At 42.2% G+C, this 18,865-nt stretch overlaps 1 protein-coding gene across 5 annotated transcripts in view; it reads right to left on the bottom strand.

Annotated features, from left to right (window-relative positions):
• Positions 1-4,764: 4,764 nt before the first annotated feature.
• Positions 4,765-18,865, bottom strand: part of LOC111244682 (uncharacterized) — a 64,662-nt gene continuing 50,561 nt past the window's right edge. For 4 of the 5 annotated variants that reach the window (XM_086980749.1, XM_086980750.1, XM_086980751.1 and 1 more), the window contains 7 exons: positions 17,229-17,907; positions 12,572-16,134; positions 11,393-11,518; positions 8,944-9,046; positions 8,620-8,701; positions 6,584-6,682; positions 4,765-5,506 (listed from right to left, as the gene is read on the bottom strand). In XM_086980749.1, coding sequence (XP_086836875.1) covers positions 5,357-5,506; positions 6,584-6,682; positions 8,620-8,701; positions 8,944-9,046; positions 11,393-11,518; positions 12,572-16,134; positions 17,229-17,907 — 4,802 coding nt within the window. In that variant the 3' untranslated portion in view covers positions 4,765-5,356. Of the gene's footprint in view, positions 5,507-6,583; positions 6,683-8,619; positions 8,702-8,943; positions 9,047-11,392; positions 11,519-12,082; positions 12,292-12,571; positions 16,135-17,228; positions 17,908-18,865 lie in introns of all 5 variants that reach the window. The other variant, XR_015321671.1, reaches the window with a different exon arrangement.

Raw genomic sequence — 18,865 nt, 5'->3', positions numbered from 1 at the left:
GAGGGAAGCAAGCGTCTCTACATCTGTTTTTGATTTTCGGTAAAAACGTACGGCAGCCATTTGCTCAGCTTTTTCCCCTATGAACTCAACGCAAATATATATGTATCGTATTTTTATGTGCGCATTATGAAATAGGTCTGCTCCCACCACAGCTTTCAACTCTTTGCTATTCACTTTCGTAGCGGGCTTTCTACGAGGCTCACTTTTTAGTTCCGTGCAAAAATTTTTAAATTAAGGGCTCATGGCATTTTTAGTAGAAAAATTTGGTAGAATTGAATTTTTTTACGGCACGATATGTTCGCCGCTATAGTTAAAATTCAAGTTCGTAAACGACTCGAATTTTCTAATCTTTTATGGCCCGCTATGATTCGCCCGCTGAAAGCCCGGATGACAGTATTCGAGTGAATGGCTGCAGACTTTAAAGTTTGAGTAGAAGTATTCCGCCGTTATAAGATAGCATATATTTCGAAGGCCTCATTTATTGACGGCCTGATACATGTGTCATTTATAAATGGTAAGCTGGACTAGATGTAGATACATAACGCTACAGAGAGGAACGATTGACAAGCACTGTATATGCAGATTTCATCTTAATATGTTGGCAGAAGTTGTACATATTCCATCAACATATTATATTATATTATATATTAGCTCGTTCAATAAGTCAGGCTTATTTGCAACGCATTATTTTATCGATTTATCAATGAAAGATAATGACAGCAAACTTGAAAAACGTACATATTTTTTTTTATCTTGAGTGCATCCAAACTCGGCCGACTGAAAATGTATCCCTATCATAGTCTATAAAATCAAGTCCATCTTAAATAGCAAACCTTCGTAGGCCTTCGAGTTCCTCGAGATAATAATCACTGAGTCGATGTAGTTGATCATGCATAAATGTGGCGTGAGCGCACGGATGGAAATCCACAGGAATCTGGCTTGTTTCTATTTTGACACAAGAGTCCTCTGGCAATTTTCGAAACTCGTTTATATCAAGTTTGTCAAGACGAACCTTCTTTAGTTTAAGGCTATCACCGTTATCGGCCAACTCTCGAATTATCTGGAACACGCCAAAGTAGCAAAGGGTGCCCAATTGATAGCTTCTTGGTACTACAACAATATGAGGTTTGCCTCGTATATCGATCAGTTCCAGTTTATTAAAGTCCATTTCACAGATTGAAAATAGTAGTTTCGCAGTCGGATCGTCGTTTTCAGCATCGACAACCATGATACCAGTAAACTGTCCGCTCTGCGCGTTCATCGCACGGAATCGTCTATGAACTTTGTTAGTATCATTCCTAAGAACGTCTAAACATTCGTATATGTAAAGCGTGTCTCTGATGAGGAGTATATCGTGAACCCCGCGAGGCAGAGTACGTCGACCGGGTGTCTCCGGTTTGAACGAAACACGACTTAGTCGCCCGTCTTTGTTGTTAATTTTGATCACCTCGTTAAGACCATCAAGTGCGCTGCTTAATACAAAGGAGTATTCTTCACTATAAATCCATTTACACATCCGATCTGTAAGAAGAACAAAGAGCCATGCCCTTGTGCTAAGCGCTTCTCTATTTACATCTTCGGTATGCATTAGTGCTGGTCCCATGGTTAGACGTTTCTTGACGACATCGAATTTTAGTACGCTAATATTTTCCAACCCATAAATGATGCGATCGAAATTAAATGAAGTGCGTATTTCTCGAAGATCTTCGGCACCAAGCGAATTTGCCTGTCCAACAACGTGGAGCCTTTGGAGAAATCTGCCATGCGGAAGAAACTTGCCAATTTGATACAGGCTTTGATCTGCTACTGGAAAGTGGATATTCTGAGTTTGTATTCGGCCAAATTTGTTTGGCTGAAGGTTTGTTCTTGTTAGACGGAGGCGTTCGCGTCTATGCCCCCGGAGGATCATACGTTCTTGGAGGTATGCATACCTACCTACGACGGAAAAGCCCTCGCCATACTCGTGTGGTCCAAATGTAGCATTGTAGCTATTAGATATACCGTGATCGTATTCGTGAAGTGGGACAACTTTGTTAAGTATATTGCAATAGAGCATAATTGCGTATGCACGATTAGGCTTTCCGAAGTTAACGTAGTTCACCTTAAGAATGAAATGCAGATGTACCGGTTGAAACTTGCGTGCTCTAAGTTGATATATCGGCATGTCGTTAAGCCATCTTTTACCTTTGCAGAACATCGTGTACACAGCTGAATCAACAAGAAATGGCGTTAGGCTCTTTAGCACCTGCTTACAGTTTCTATTTAGATGTGGGAAACGGACTCTTTCAAAGAGAGCGATTTTGTAAGCGTCTCGGCGCGCGTCGACGTTGAGCCAACTGAGCACGATAAGAAGGACATCAAGTTCATTCTTGACGAATATATCGTCGCGTTCCACGATCTTTTTGACGAATTCGAAGGGAATCTCCTCAAGGAAGTCTCTCCTGTCGAACAGTTCCTTGCAGTTCTCTAACACGTATAGCATACATTCCTCGTGCAAATCAAGCAAACTGTATCTATTCGCAAGTTGATAGAGAGCCAGAACGTTCGTATGATTTAAACTATCAGTTAGGACGTCTGAATAGTAGCCAAGTAATTGGTCCATCTGGAGCTGATGAACGATATGAAAAATGGGCTCGATATTGTGCTTCGTGATGAAAAATCTTTTCGCGTAGATCATATCCACGAGCGATCTCATATGGCAGTACTTGATCTCAGGAAAGTGGACCCGGTGGGTTTTCGTTTCAATCCAATTAGCAGAAAGCATCGTTCGAAAGAACGCGCTCAGATGCATAAACACATCGCCGTGCACCGATACGCTACCGTCGTCAAACACAAGGCTGACATCGCATAGCGAACTATTTGGCCCGTCCTCAATAGCCCATCCGTACTTGCGTGGCACATGAATCGAGTATGAAAATTCTTTATCATCACAAATTACTACACATGGACTATCGTCCGACGAACTCATGGCGGAAATTTCGCCGCCACGGTACGCAATAGGCGTCGTAGTCAGTTAGAGCTGGACAGATACTATTGGCCGATGTCCTCTTTTGAATGCACAGCCTTTTTAATGCTTACTGTTTGGGGTTCGTCGGGCCTTATGGCCGTGCCTGATCGGGTTTGCTTCTACGGTCCGAGCCTGGTGTTTTTCTTTTGACTGTCGGAGAGAAGGTGTTTACCGCAGTAGTTGTTTTCGCTCGCATTCAATGGGTGTGTTGCCTGGGCGCCATGATACACCTACTTAGGCTTACTTGGGCTTAGATTAACCCAACCAGGCGCGCGGTTATGTGAGTGAAAGCAACGCACGACCATCTTCTTATGCATTCTATGCGTCGCTGTAGCAAAAGCGATGACTAGGTTTCTCCGACTGCGTTGACGAGGCTAGCCACGATCGACTGATTACCTTGGTGATGAGTTACATACGGAATTTAATCACCAATTAAATCTGATGCACCGTGCTAAAGCCTCCTGATTCTTACAAGCTCAAATATCCAACGCGTATAAGAGTAAATTTAACTACCGTAAATTTGCCGTAAACCCTAATTCTAGTTACCCTAGTTCTAACACACTGAAATAGAACCGCGTGCTAACGCGTATGAGAACTGAATAGACAGAATCCTTTTTTATAACAACAGTCAGTATTTCCTGTGAGTACCACAATGCCATTATTCATATTTGAATCTAAAAAAAAACAGTACGTATGGGCATTGGGTCGTTTTAGCTTCAGTGCAAAACAAGCCCACTCCTAAACTAGATTTGAGGTAGAGTGAAGCGAGATCAGAAATGAAATCGAAACTTCCGATCCACGCAAAAAGGTCTGGCACGTTCATACACAAGCGTTAAGAAGCTAATTCAACTTAGAAGTACCATTTAGACACGACTGCTTGCAAAATATACTCCTACTACTACTACTAACTCACATGTTTGAATTTGTTAAGAGATTACTTTTTCTTGTATGCTTTATTACTCTTCAGTGTCATCTCTGTTATCTGCCATTCCTAACTTATTATCGTGGCCCAATGTGAGCTGAATTAGATACTCGTTCGTTATCTAACACCATTTTCTCATCTATTCGAATCATTTGTTGGGTTAGAGAAGACCTCACACTTACGACCACCCCTTGATATCAGCCTAATGTTATGATTCAACTGGTCACAATGTCCATTACACCTACGAACGAAAAGAGATTCTGCAGCGTACCAAATTGAATATATTTAAAGTTACTATTACTTATTCCGTTGAATTCTGTTTGTCTTAATTTTAGTTTAACGTACGTGACCCACCTCGTATCCCCGATAATGCAAAATCTGTAATCAGATTCTTCTGAAGATCTTGTTGTAGCTAATTAAGCATGTTCGTGTCATTAAAGCCACTTGATACACACAAGGTGTACATTTGAAACAAACGCTGGCCTTAATTGTTTATATTTGTTTGTCAAATCAAAATACCCAAGGTGTTTGTGTATGGCCATTCTATGATTCGTGCTTTTCATATTTTTTTTTACGATTCAGTTTCTGTTTGGCTTATCCCTAATGTTTTATATTTCAAAACACTCCAGGCGTATGTCGTACTTTCTTCGAATATGTATCTTTCTCCGTTCTTAGAGCTATTTTGCCAAGAGGTAGGCAGAATAGCATTAACAGTAGAAAGAATTCTAACTTTGCAGATGTTTTTTGCTCCTCCTCTTATTTAGCATCGATGACACCATTGTCTCTATAGGTTTACCGTAAGTGTCTACGTCAAGACATGGAAAAAATCCACTAATGATGCTCCAATACTGCCTTTATTCTATTTTTGATCAGTTAAATGGTACATGAGTGTTAGTTCCGATAAACCGTAACTGTGGCTGCTCGTTTCACATTTTTCGACCACGCGAAATACAGACGCATACAGTGCATGTCTTCCGAGCACGCGCCGCACGTTGCTTGCCAGCGTCCGTGGTCTTCTTCTATGCAAGAACATGTTTAACAAATCTTTTGAATTACTATGCGGATTGAAGCGGTCGCCTTTAGTTACTCCATATAATTGACTTATTGATATACGCTCGGTATTCGGCTTTTGGTATTTGCTAGGGTTCAAAGCAATTAAAGTTGAACACCTTCGCGCGCGTTATGGAAAAATATTTTCAGTCTCCTAAGCACGATCCCTATATTTTGGGGATAATTATTCCACCTGTTTACCCCAATTTCATGCTATATGGAAATATTGTGTAAAGGCAATCTGAGGAAATTATTACATTGAAGCATTTCTGACGTTTCTACTGTAACTGTTGTGTACTGTCTTGCATGACGGTGACTTATTACGCGATGTGATATGGCTGAAGGAAATTCGGTCAGTCAGTGTTAAAGCTTTGGGATTATATCATTGGATGAAGAGAATAAATTGTGTCCCTGTAGAACGGTGCAATGACTGAATCTGTCTCCTTTCGTGTCAGGGTTACTTGAATTTTCTTTTGTATGAGATCCTCTCGCAGGGTACGGACGTCCTTCTCAGCCATGGCGCGAAGCTGAAAAAACATTACCAAAGGGTCACATATCTATAGAATCTTGATTTATCTATCACTGATTTATCTATGGCATGCGCTTAATAAATCACTTGTGTCAGCCTATGTACCCTACCCCGAACAAGGATTACTTGAGGTGACACTGTATTCTTATTGGAAACGGTTGGCAAATCTCCTTATACGTATTAGCGACGCACGACGATCCCACAAATATTACCAATGAGAAAATGTTTTGAGTGGGCTGTTTGCTAAGCTCAATTAGGTGTCGAATAGCTGAAAGTTCCAGGCCGTCTGTTCCTTTGGCGATATATCCTATCGATAATTCAATCTTTCATTGTAAACCGGATCTAAAGTAAATAACCAGAAATGTAGGAATGTTTCTGTTTAGGTTAAGCTTCCAACTATTTAAACGATTATTGAAAAGGTCGATCTGTGTAATATACTTATTACATATATGTATTTATCTATGAGGCAGGGTTTCAGCTTTACCCCCAAGAGAGACAAAGAGGCCCCATGAATGGTTTCAGCGCACTGCCTGGTATATATATAATATGAGCTGCCTATAATAAGTGATTTCAGCCAGACTACCGACGTAAATCCTTCTTCATCTCTTTCGCGCCCTTGCTTCCGACTGACCATTTAGAAACAAGACGTCCTTGGCGTGTGGCTTATTTTAATCAACAAATTGCTCTCTACTGAGCCACAAGTCAGCATTAAGCAAGTGTTCCGTAATCCAGGGAAACCTACTCGAGAAGGAAATCAGCGAGAAGCATTAGCTCGAAAGAGCCTCTTCCTCACTTTCCTCACAAGAAGCACTGTGGCAAAAAGTAGAAAAAAGGCGTTCAGGCGTCACGAGAATCAGAGTTCACGGGCGGCGGCAACAGAAGCAGCGGCATACGATGTTCGACCACCAGTGGCTATCTATTCACGATATAGCTCGGTAGTGCGGCCAGGTTGCACTAAATTGAATTGATGTCACATTCAGTTGATAAAAATCAATATAAAATTTTTACATACAAAAATGTATGGAAATTTTATAAATGTTCACATCTATGGCGACCGTTTAATATCTTTGCTCACCTTAGCTTCAGCAGATAATCGTAGCTTCGTTGATTCTAGTCTTCTTTTGAGATCTTCAATTTCTTGCAAGAGGCCCGAGATCATAATTTTATAAGAAAGCTGTGAACAGAAAGAGGCAATGTTGTATAACGGAATTTAGTTGTTTTGTTAGCACGGTATTGGCATGCGTAATGCAAACGACGTAGACATTTCCCATCTTACAAACAATAATAAAAAAAAGGATAAGGGTACATGGTAAAAAGGATGAGACCTCGTCACTGTTTTTCTATACGTCGTCGTACAAACTTAAACCGTCAATGCATTGCTAGCTGGTAATGCTACAGGTAATATACAGTTAGGCCTTATAGCAATAAGTAACGCCGTTGACAGTTAATTCGAGCTCGAGCTCGAGCTACAAATTTTCATAAAAATAATTTTCCAGTCGTATCTTATTGTCAGAAACTCAATGCTTGTTCGTAAACAGCACCGTCAAACGGTGAGCTCTGTTTGTTCTATAGGATATACAGCGAGACGAAAGAATTTAATTAAAGGAATAGAGGAGTATTACTCTCTGGTTGCCGTAGTTGTTTTAGGGCTCTCGCCCGCTTTTACATCAAACAAAATACTCCGACTATTGCTACCGGTATATAAAAGCGTCATAAAAAAAAAAGCTCAATTTGAATACCGCAAATGTTTAGCAGACTCAATAGGCAGTTCAATAGCGAAACGACCAAGGATATGGGCAACCATAGAAAACAGTGATATCTATTTCGCATGGACTCATCGTATCTACAAATCCTGTAAACCGGGAAAATATGTAGTAAACCATATAGTGTATTATTGTGACATATATACATGATATCTTCAATGAGCCACCTTAAACCATAAAATTATGACATTGTCTGCTCCTATTTGCTCGATAAAGATCACATCGAAAACAATCTGCAATGCATCAATCGAGTGCGATAAAACCAAACGAAAATGAATCTGAACGGTAATGAATCCTGATATTTAGCAATTGCACGTATTTAAAATAGTCAGTGAGCATTCATCCCTGAACGCGGCCCATGATGAGGCACGCTAGCCAGTTTCCAACCTATTTTCATCTAACCCACATTGAATCTTCAATGAACTACACAACCAAAATATTAAGGTCGTTGTGTATTTTTTCCTGTTTCGCTGCGGCGTTGGCCATGTTCCACAAAGATCAATCTTTTAATTCGTATAAACGTGCTAATTCTCACGTAGTTAATGCGATCGACAAGGTCGACATGTATCCACACGGAACAATGGAATCGTAGCACGTCTCACTATTTACCTTCAGATTTACAGTGATGCGGAAAGGTAGATATTCGGCCTCATTAAGAGCACGTATAAAAACCCACTTCCTGTACTGACATACATAATAGCTTGCGAAGCTAGTTCTTTTCTCATATTTGCGGCTTCGGCCCTCGTAACAGCTTTAGCCACATTCAGTAGTTACGGATGAATATACCCACACGCAATAACTTAGCTAGTAATGTATTTTCTTGATAACTTTAGCATCGAACCCGGCCATCGGCAGATCTTCTTTGAGCTGGGAGCCAGCTGAAGTGTCTAGCAGCAGTACTCGAGACATAGACGGTGAATATAACATATTACTATTGATCACCAAGTGAGCTAAGTTCCAAGCTATCCAATGCGTACTAGTTATTCTTTTGTCGATTCATTGTTTTTGATAGGAGCTAATGCAGCTTGTTCCTATGCTTCTGACGGACTGAAGGTGAACAAACGGTCTGAGCAAGCTGTAGATTGTTCCTATTTTGAATTAAGAGCATGTCTTCGTCAATAAAGTCCGCCGTGTCTTCGCACAATTTATTCTACACATTCAAGGCCCGTTATAATGGCGACGGGGAAACGATAGCGACGTACTTAGCACAAATAGTTAACTTCAACGTACTGAATAGTTATTTATGCTCGGTGGCAGTCAAAGCCGATCACTAAACTTCTAATTACGGGTCGGCATTGACGACAGCAGTGTCAAGTACTCTTTGTTAGATCTATGAAGTAGTACTAACCTTATTTGACGGTTCCTCGAGTCTTGTATATGACGAGCGAGCATCATTTGCATCCCGACCTTCGACCCTTGTAATAAGGTCCCTGAAAGTTTCAATTCGCTCAAATTAGCTCTTAACCATTTCTACAGCCTTTAGTTAATTTACGTTCACATCAAAACGATAGCCATCAGCAGTAGACATTATTGTGGAGTTAGACATCGTACGAAACAAACCAATAATTCACATCTACGCAAAAAGCATATGTCGTCCGTTAAATATTATGAAAATAACGTACTAGCTCGCCTTCGTTCCTGAATCTGAAATCACACAGCCAACCATCCGTACCTGTGAATCCTCTCAAGCTCCTGCCGAAGTTTTGCGCTTTCCTCTTCCAACTTTGGAGTGATCTTCTTTTCTTCGTAATACCTTTTTTTCCACATATCGTGCACTGGAAAAATATAATTATATCGGAGAGATATATTCTGGCAGCATTCAGGACCAAGTAGCCAATATACATAAAACTTTATTGTATATCTAGTTTTTTTTATTATTGAGACCATATTTACTCATTGAATGTTGGCCCATATTTTTTGCAAGACGCAGCTAAGCTACAGCAAACTATATATTCCTCTGTTATACAAGTAATTATAGGTACTCAGGTACAAAAATCACATAAATATTTTAAGAAACCTAAATGGTGCAGCAGGACGTAAAGTTAATGGTACAACAAGCTATCGGCTGCATTATGTGCACTATTGTCATTTTTTTCGTACTAAAAATGATACCGTAAAATGCGATCAGCCGTACGGGTTTTAGTCTTTCGGATGATAAAAATTGGAGAAGTAAGGATCCTCAACAATTGAAACCATCTTTAGGTCATATTATTATTATATTAAGCTATATGTTTTTCCTTTTTAATTATTCGTTCGCTGGTTGTCAAGCGTTACATACAGCGAGAAAGCACGTCGGTTACTCTTCAAATGTATCCAAGGGCAAAATTATTTCCACCCCTTATTTCGGACTTTAAAAATGAGTATGTCGAGGAGCAAAAACTATGCTTGAAAACTACCCCATTTTATACTTCCTTCGTGTTAAAAGGCTACAAAAGCAATCCAAATATGTGTACCGCGTTCGGCAAGGACTCAATAGCAAAGAGCTATGGAGTTACGTTTCTGTTACCTCCCTTCGAAACGGCTGAGGGCAATCCCTGGCGAATTCGAGAATTCTAACAGACGGCCTTCTCTGGGACTTTGAGACTTTTGGGACTTTGAGTAAAGCTTCTAGTTATAAAATCCTCATTTCAATAGCTTCTTGAGCCTAATAAAGTATTACTAAAAGTGTCAAACTGTTTCCTGTAACATACTTAGAGCCCGCATCAAGCGATATGTACGAAACGATAACAGTAGCTTCTACATTGTATAAAACATTTGGCTGCTCGTAACCCAAAGCATTATTTTAACATTAACAACTAAAATGTAGAGTTAACCGGATCCCGGATTACGGGATTCTTATAGGCCCTCATTGTTGCACACCAACGGCGTTGAGAGTTATTGCAGAAGTCGCTTTCAGTTCCAAATTCCATTATAAAAGCTTAGCTAGGTACGGTGACGCTGCACAGCACAAAAAATATTAGTGATAAATTAAGCCTAACGTTATTTTCTAAATACATTTCTACATACATGAAATGAAAACACGATTTTAGGGGGGGCTACGTCCAAAAAAAAATCCTACTTTTCAAGTTTTTAAGCTAAATGATACCATGATATAAAAATACAGACCACATTTACTTCAAGGTTAATTCCCTTTTGACCTTAAACTAGGTTACATATGTATTTGAACCTGTCTCATAAAGATTCTCGCGTACCGACATATGGTTAATAAACCTACCATTGGGTTGAATGCTAAGGAATACGGCCTATGAGATGACTATCACAATGTGTACAACTAATAATTGCAGTTTTAGAAGAGATTTCTATCTAAAAAGAAGGCAGTATATATTTAAGATAAATTTAGCGGAACATTGCATCGCTGTCTTGACAGTTGTGTCTATCTAGCCACTATAAGAGATTTAACAGCGCTGTTCCACTTGAATGTTTATTGATACCTTTATCAAAGGATTTGAACTTAACGAGATGTGTTTCGAATAGCGTGTACTGCAATGACATCTTACCCATATCGTACAGAGATAACCAATTTTATTTTAAAACCGCGATTCTCAGAGATAGGAAGAAGTGGATAAAGGCAGTTTTGCAAGACATTCCACTAAGGCAGGAACTTGCTAAAGGAGAAACTTGCGGTTAAGCCCATTGTTGAAGAAGTTCATTCGTCGTCTAGGTAATACCTTGGTTGTAGCGCCCACTATAGACTGCGTTCATCTCTGACCTATACCAGAGCGCTAACTAGAATCAATAACTAGATGCCAGCTATGGTCGTATTCATCGCTGTTTAGGCAATGTATTTATGTATTGATGAATCACCCTTGTGTAGAACTGCTCCACTTTGGCTCCCTAGAGAACGACGGCAGGGTCTCGAACAAGACGAACTAGAGGATATTCGAGTCCCTAGCTAGCAGAGTCCGCAGAGGCACTTAAAACACTCATTATATTGCACTGCATATGTCAATGTTGCTTGGAATGAAAGGAAAAGTATAAAAAGTAGTTTATTTATTGCTATACAAAACATTCCACTAACATAACCGGACCATTTTCGTGTCTATATTTTTCTATCGAATTTTTCTATGTGAACCCACCTAAACAGATATCGGTCATCTCTGGCCTAGGTGGAATTGCCTTACCCGTCTCTTTTTCTTGGATAAGTTTTCCCTGTAGTCCCTTGACGTGTCTGACCATCTCCTCTTTCTGAGCTTCGCATTCCCGTCTTTCTGCTCGTAAATTATCCAATTTAGCACGTAGCTTCTCCACTGCATGAACAGATAAAACGAATAAAAGGTACATTGTTGCTAATTAATCAGTGATACGACCTAGATCGCATTCAGCTCTGCAGGCACAAACGGAACAAACATTAGTGTGATTTTGTGATCAAACCTTGTGTAGTAGCAAACGGCAAACGGTTCAATGCGTTTGGGACGGTACAGTTTGTTTAGAAAAGTCGTTCCTCCATATTTTCAATTTGTTGAATTCTGAATACGCATTCTCTCTGCCCCCGAAACGGACGGCGAACCCGCGGGCGACTATTTAGTCATTCAGCTAATCAATCGATAATTAATTTACCGTCTGTTGGTAGAAATATATATATGTACGTGCATATAAAACTAATATATGTGGAGCATGAATTAGGAAAACACAAGTAACAGCGTATCAATCAATGTTGAATGTATAGTGCTTACTATTACTTAGTGATGGCCTAGGATTTGCACTTTTGTTTGAAGACTAAAGTCGAACTTTTAAACGCAACGTTTTGAGTTAATAACCCGTTCACTCCACATCCTATAACTTGTGTTTTTTGAAAATCACTTCCAACTAACCGTGCTGGCAGAGGTGTTAGTCGTGCAATGTGCTGCTGCACCAGAGTGACGCTGATACTTGGGACCAGGTAAGAAGCCGCCGGCACGAGCGTCGCGCGGGTCGGCATGGAGCCACGGACGCCCCCAGCATTGGCTGTGTGTACGTAAAATAACGTTCACACAGTACCGAATGCACATAGTTAAAATAATAATGCTCATGCTAAAAACTACTGTGGCGGCACAACAACAATAGCAACGACAACAACAACAACAACAACAACAACAACACTTGTAAATCTAGATAAACTGAGATGTCTAACACCGTTGCAGGTGCTATTTGTTTCGATAAGAACGTCTTAGGCTTAAGACGTCGGCGAGACTGTTAAATCAATGTAAACAATTCGAATAAACGTCATATCCGAAACACTCAAACTTAGCGAAGAAGCCAAGTATGTTGTTCAGACGCTTCTACACAACACAATCAATATTTTGATGTGATCTAAAACTGGCCTATGTGCTGAACTGTGGTGACATAGAAAATATTGCAATAATTCGGCGGACAACATCCGCAGCGATTGCCTCCTCCCGCATCAGGACTACTGCTAGATCGTCCGCTGTTTGGGCTGGTGCACCAGGCCGAGCCCGCACGCGACGGCCCGGCGGCGCCCGGCCTTTCACGCCTCTGAGTAATCTGGGTTGTGCTACGTGGGGGATCGGTCTCATTGACTCGTTCCCTCTGTTCGTATGGGGCGATGGCGACGGTCTGTGCCGTCATCTGAGATTTGGACGTACTCTCTTCATGTCGTTGCTGTTCCATTTCTGCGACGGACTTGGATTGCAATCGGCTGAGCCGTCCTTCCCCATTGTTGACTGAGGCGCGCGAGTTAACCCGGCAGATACCGTTACCACTGCTGCCAAGCTTATGCAGCGCCACACTTTCGGATTTTGATCGCTTGAGACGGTTGAGGTATTTGTCGGGAGGTGGGGGCGACTTATTTCGGCGGGTTCGGGCGGGAGACTTGCGGGTTCGTGTGGGCGCGGGAGCTTTCGGCGGCAGTACAGTAGACGGTTTAGCTCCGCGTTTCACGCTTCGAGTGGATTTTTTGCTTGGGACTGTATCGCTGTGCAAGATTGGTACGACGGCAACGGCGTCACCTATATCGCTCCTTCGAAAATCAGGAGAGCTACCGCGGTCCTCCTCGGTGGCGTGACCTGAGTCGTTAGGCAGCGACATCGAGTCATCCAGAGTAGTGGTTTTTGAATCGGGGGTACGAAGCCCGGTCGACTCGGCGTCATCTGACGGAGCACCGGCAATTGCTGCGGGCTCGTGATGCTCGGGATGGGTCGTCGGGGCAGCTGTTTCTTCAGCGGAGATACCGGCAGCATTAACTTCATCTTCGCCTTTGTCATATACGCGGTCATTTGCAACGTCGCCTCCTTTTACAAAATTCGAATCTAGAACTTCGGGATCTGTACTTTCTTTATTATCATTACCAGCTTTAACTATTTCTTCTCGCTCCTCTTTGCTATCTGGGGTCATCTGATCGCCGTCCTGACTATCAAATAAAAGTCCGTCCTCTGGAATATCTTCCGTTGTGGTGTCCTCCGCGTCCTCGACGTCTGTCGGATGAACGACATTTTCAGTTGATGCAGATTCTTCTTTGGTACAAGCCTCGCCTTTTTCAATGATCATAGTATCGCCAGACAATCTGGACTCGCTTCCATCGACTGGGAAAGCCTCAACTACGGTGACGACGTCCTCAGATGTCGTGATCGACTTACTATCTTCGTGTGATAAGCTGGTAGAGTGTACCGAAGCGCTAAGCGTCCGAGCAGCGTTGTTAACACTATCATCAATGATTGTTTTTGCCGATTTGATAAGTCCTAATGAGAGCTGCTGCTGCTGTTCTTCTTCATCGTCCTTTTTGCTCTCCTTGATAAACGTTTCACCGCGCGCTATACCTGATGACCCGCGGCTGCCTTGTTTCGTTGCTGATGAGGCCCGCGAAGCCCCCTTGGGAACGATGGATGTGGCTGAGGCGGCCCGTGATGATGTTTTAGGAAACACGGTGGCTGAATTTGCGCGAGAAGTTCTTGGGGGCGCTGCAGCAGAGCTAGTCCTGGACACTTTTTGTAATGTCGGTGACCATCGGCTTACTCCTGAGGAACTTCTTTTACTTGCCGCGGACATCTGCGAGCGATGAATTACAGCAGAGGCTGTTCGACTACTGGCAGCAGGCGCACTATGAGCGCTGCCAACTACTGATCCTCTTTGAGCTACAACAGGAGGGCTGGGTGGAACTACGGGTGTTGATGAAGTGCACGCGACCGGTTGGCCGTTGTCGACATCAAGATCTTCGTAGGGCTCATGGAGTTGGTCATCGCTTTTGTCATCGTAGACGTCTCCAGGGTGTTGACGTTGACGCTCAGTGTATTCAAACTCTTCAGGTTTCTTCTGTTCGCTCTCAACATTTGCTATAGCTTCTGTGACTTGAAACGCGCTTCCACTCCGCTCTGATATTGCGCTTAATGGAGAGATGAAATCTGACTCTATCTCTGGACGTGATTCCCCTGTAAACTCTTCGCGGGCGTCTTCGGTGTCGTCGTCAACAAGGTTGCTCTCCGGCGTCGTCTCTATATTGACCTCTACCATCTGATCTCCAGGAGTCGTAACGTCGCTCTCGTAGTTGCCTTTGTCAGCGAGGTCGGTACTTGGCGTATCTCGTTCGACGCCATCAATGTCCGATTGTTCGGTAGTAGATTCTACCGCCGACTCTTCTCCGAGATTTGCAGGCGCATTACTGTCTTTTACTGAAAAGGATACACTGGCTACAGGTGCTTCTGATGCTGTTATGATTTGGCTGTTTTCCGCGCTAGCTCCGTTTCTAAATTCGTTCGCTGGTTGTGGCTCTGCTACATAGTCGACTGGAGTCGACACAGCAGTTGCAGTGACGGTAGCTAAAGCCTCGGCAAAAGCGTGCTGGTCATGATCTTTGTCGACGTTGTTCAAATGTCTAGAGTTCTCACTAGCAGATGTCACACGTTCAGGCTCCATTTCGTTGTTATTTTGGTTATCTGTTTCATTGGCGGCCGAGTCTATAGCATTAGCAATGGCAGAAACCATTTTCTCCACGAAGTCCGAGACTGCATTTTCTATGGTACCTATTTTGTCACTTTCTGTATCTACGACGGCTTCAGATGTGGTGTTGCACGCGCTGACATGTCCATCTGCCTCGTCTACGTTGCTGCCGTTCGCTAGTTCTATAATACTATTTACTACCCCAGGATCGTCTTGCTCGTTGTTTTGTAATGCAGAACCATTTTCTTCTATGTGATTTGTGGCAGAAATTTCATTTGGTTGTACTTCGTCGCTATGGCCTGAACCGATCATGGCAGCCTTGTGCGATATAATAATATCTTCTCCCGCAGCGGCTCCGGCGAGTTTCGTTTCTGACCCATCCTCACCAGCGCCATTGGTTTGCGTGGTAATGTCTCCGATTTCCTTCACGGAGACAGCGATTGAGAGCGACATCGGATTTTGGGTCAGACTCGTTGGTGACGACTTGGGCGCGGGTTGAAAACACTTAGTAATATTTTCTCCTTCGTACTGTAAGTCTTCAAGCTTTCCAGACTCATCAACGAGAGAAACTTTTGTCGCTTTTACAACCGCGCTTGACGTATGGCGAATTTGCCGCGAGCTCCGCTTAATGATGACCATTTGTCTAGTGCTAGACTTACCTCCGTCATTTGGTGTTGTACGAAGTACGTGCCCTTCCCCGTTGCCATATTCGAGGTACTTACTGCGTCGCTGTGAGTGGCTTGCAACACTTTGACCATTGAGATCATGAAGCGAGTGGCCGTAATGACTTTGCCCGACAAGGAGACTGTTTGCAGTATTGTTGGGTTTATTACTAAGATATATGCAACTATCACCACTTGCGTAAAGGTCGGGCGCGCTGCGGTTCAAAAAGCCCGCGGCTGTGCGAAGATCGACCACGCTCGTTTCGTGCACATCGTCAAACGCTTCGCGAAAAGTGTCCGTTTCTTGTTCCTCGTCCGAAGGTAACAGGCGCCTGAAATGATGTCCAACAGAAAAACATCAAATGCGAGTTTATTGTTTGGCGATTTGCACAGCAGCCAATACGACGCCTCATAAACGCTTTTTTGCATTAGCAATCAAATTAGTTACCAGTCAGAATCAAAAGCGGTATGAAGTACCATATAAAACGGAAGTTAAAACGTATATTACATCTCATCTATATTCTAAATATATTCAACCTGCAGCCGAATGGCGGGATATTCCAACTGGCTGGCTGATCATAAAATAATTCTGCCTTCTCTATAAAATTTGTGTTTTGTAGATTTGGTCGGGAGGCACCTTGAATTTGTAAATTGAACAGTCATAGTTGAATACTGCCTAAAACGAAGAAAGAAACAACTACAGAATGGAAACAACAAAAAGACAAACTTTTTCTCAAGTGATAAATGTAAATTTCCATATAGACATAACTCTCATTCGATGCAACATCAGCTGTATTCTGTTCTCAGAATGTAGTTGACACCCCTGATTGTCATCAACACGGATAATTAATACAGATTTGGCACAATTAAATGTTAAGAGTGTTAGAACAACCTTCATTGCCGTCATTCTGGCACCATTTGGTATATAGAGAAAAAAAAATCATGGGGCAAGACTGTATACATAAGTTGAAACGAATAGCACAGACAGTCAGGTACTAGTGATTAATGATTTCAAACGTTACACCAGGGCTATATAATCGTATATTTTTAAGAGATCCTAAGAATTTTACAGATGCGTTGCACTGAACGATGTCATTGGCCATTCATTGATTTTGACTAATTCCGTCAGACTTCACATAAGTGCATATGATTTAAGTTTTAGTGAGAGACAGGGCGGGGGCGAGGAGAAAAGGGAGGTTATAAATGAACAGTATAGATAGCAAAAGGAAATGAGGTATCGATATTAGTTATGCACGAACCCGACTCGTATGCCCTAGAAACAACCTCGGTTAAGTACTGAAAGTTCACTCTGGTGAAGTTCAAACACGTTCACTGAATAGAAAAAAAGCAGTACAAGCTACTAACTTACAAGTTCCGTATCAAGAGCTCTAATGACCACATGCATGCGTGCCAATGAAGAACTAACCCTGTCTTGTAATCCTGGTTGTTAGAGGGCTGGTTACCTCCCGATGGTTTGTTTTGATGGCATGTCTTTTTGCTTCTGCCTCCTGGTGTTGCCTGTTGCAAAGATCTTGTCCCCCCGACTGCCCTGTGTCCCGCTTGGGACACAATGTGCCCGTTTATCGCCCTTTTCCCTTTTCCAATTTCTCCTTTTTCGATTTTTTTCGACGAGATTATACTTTTGCTGCCGACGAGATTTCTATCAGCGGTGGCAATTGCGCCAAATTTATCGCCGCCCTCCTTCGAGTATGATGATATTGTCGAGTTAGTTAACAACGACTCCCTACGCTGTTGATTACTATTGCCATCACCGGCACCGCTTTTGTTACTATTACGGTTGTCTGAATGACTTTGTTTCTCTGCGTCACTGTTGGTTTCAATCTCGACCGGACGAATACCGCTTCTCGGTCTGATTTCGTTAGCTCCATTAGAGTCGGTATGAATACCGTTATCTTTTTGGTTATCGTCGTTGTTGCTTCCGTGCGCAGTGCTGTTTCTTTTAGGCAACAGTCGATTTTGAGAAGAGGATGTTTCCTTCTCTTTTCCGGCCAGAGAATTTTGTTCACTGCTGTCACCGCCACCGCCGCGATTTCCTCCTTTGACAACCTTCGGTTCCTCGCCACTTCCGGGTGGAGATGGGGATTCTACGGCAAAAAAGCAAAACAGAGGGAAAAGCAAGCATTGACATCAATGGACCATCTTCATTTGCTCATAGGTGTCAACGTGTGTACGAACGTAAGTGATAATTTTGATTTGTATTATTATTTATTTTAGGACTGCGTACACTGCCTATTGTTTATTTGCCAAAGGTGCTTTATACGCACTAAACCGAAACTATGATAGTGTGTATATATAATACTATAAAGAGCGATTTCTACTTTCTACGAAATCGGCAGATGTTACAATTCGTGGTAGTATAAATAGTTCTAGAACCCTTGAAATGGACTCACTCATTAGAATCAACAATGCAGGCAAGCAAAAATGTGCGCATTTGACGTCCATTTGCATTTTCAAAGTTAGTCTCTATTATTTTAAGGGGGTTTAAGGGGAAACATTATTGGCGAGCTATCGATTTGATCTTTGCTTCAGCTTAGGTCATGCGGCATATAAGCTACGGCACCTACATTAGATACGGTCAATTCAATGTAAGTATTAAATCAACGTAATGTAGAGCGAGCGAACAGCTCTCTTATGCCACGGGGTGAGCCAGTCAGGGTTGTCATATTGAAGTTTGTTGAACTCTCACTTAATAATCCCCCATAGATAACAGTACAACAGGCCCATTTCAGGCCATACGTGCTAGTCTCCATAGTGCTCACTGGAAGACATACGGTTTTCTTTTAGACATTTCAGTTAGCCATAATTACAAAAGCATTTGTAGAACACGCAGACAAACTTTTTAGCTGCGTTCGCTTTTCTAAAACATACGCTGGCATAGCGTTTTCTTTACTAGGCACCATATCCTTCGTCGTATATTTCGTGTACAGCTTTCGTCGAAAATTTGCTTCTACCTTTAATAGGCACATCCTATATATAATGAGCAAGCCAGCGACAATTTCAGCGGTTTGTTTTTGCAATGAGGGTAAAAAAGTTTCTCGTCAG

Source organism: Varroa destructor, unplaced genomic scaffold, assembly GCF_002443255.2.
Source record: "Varroa destructor unplaced genomic scaffold, Vdes_3.0 BEIS01000002.1, whole genome shotgun sequence".
NCBI lineage: Eukaryota > Metazoa > Arthropoda > Arachnida > Mesostigmata > Varroidae > Varroa > Varroa destructor.
This window is presented reverse-complemented; position numbering and strand designations above follow the sequence as displayed.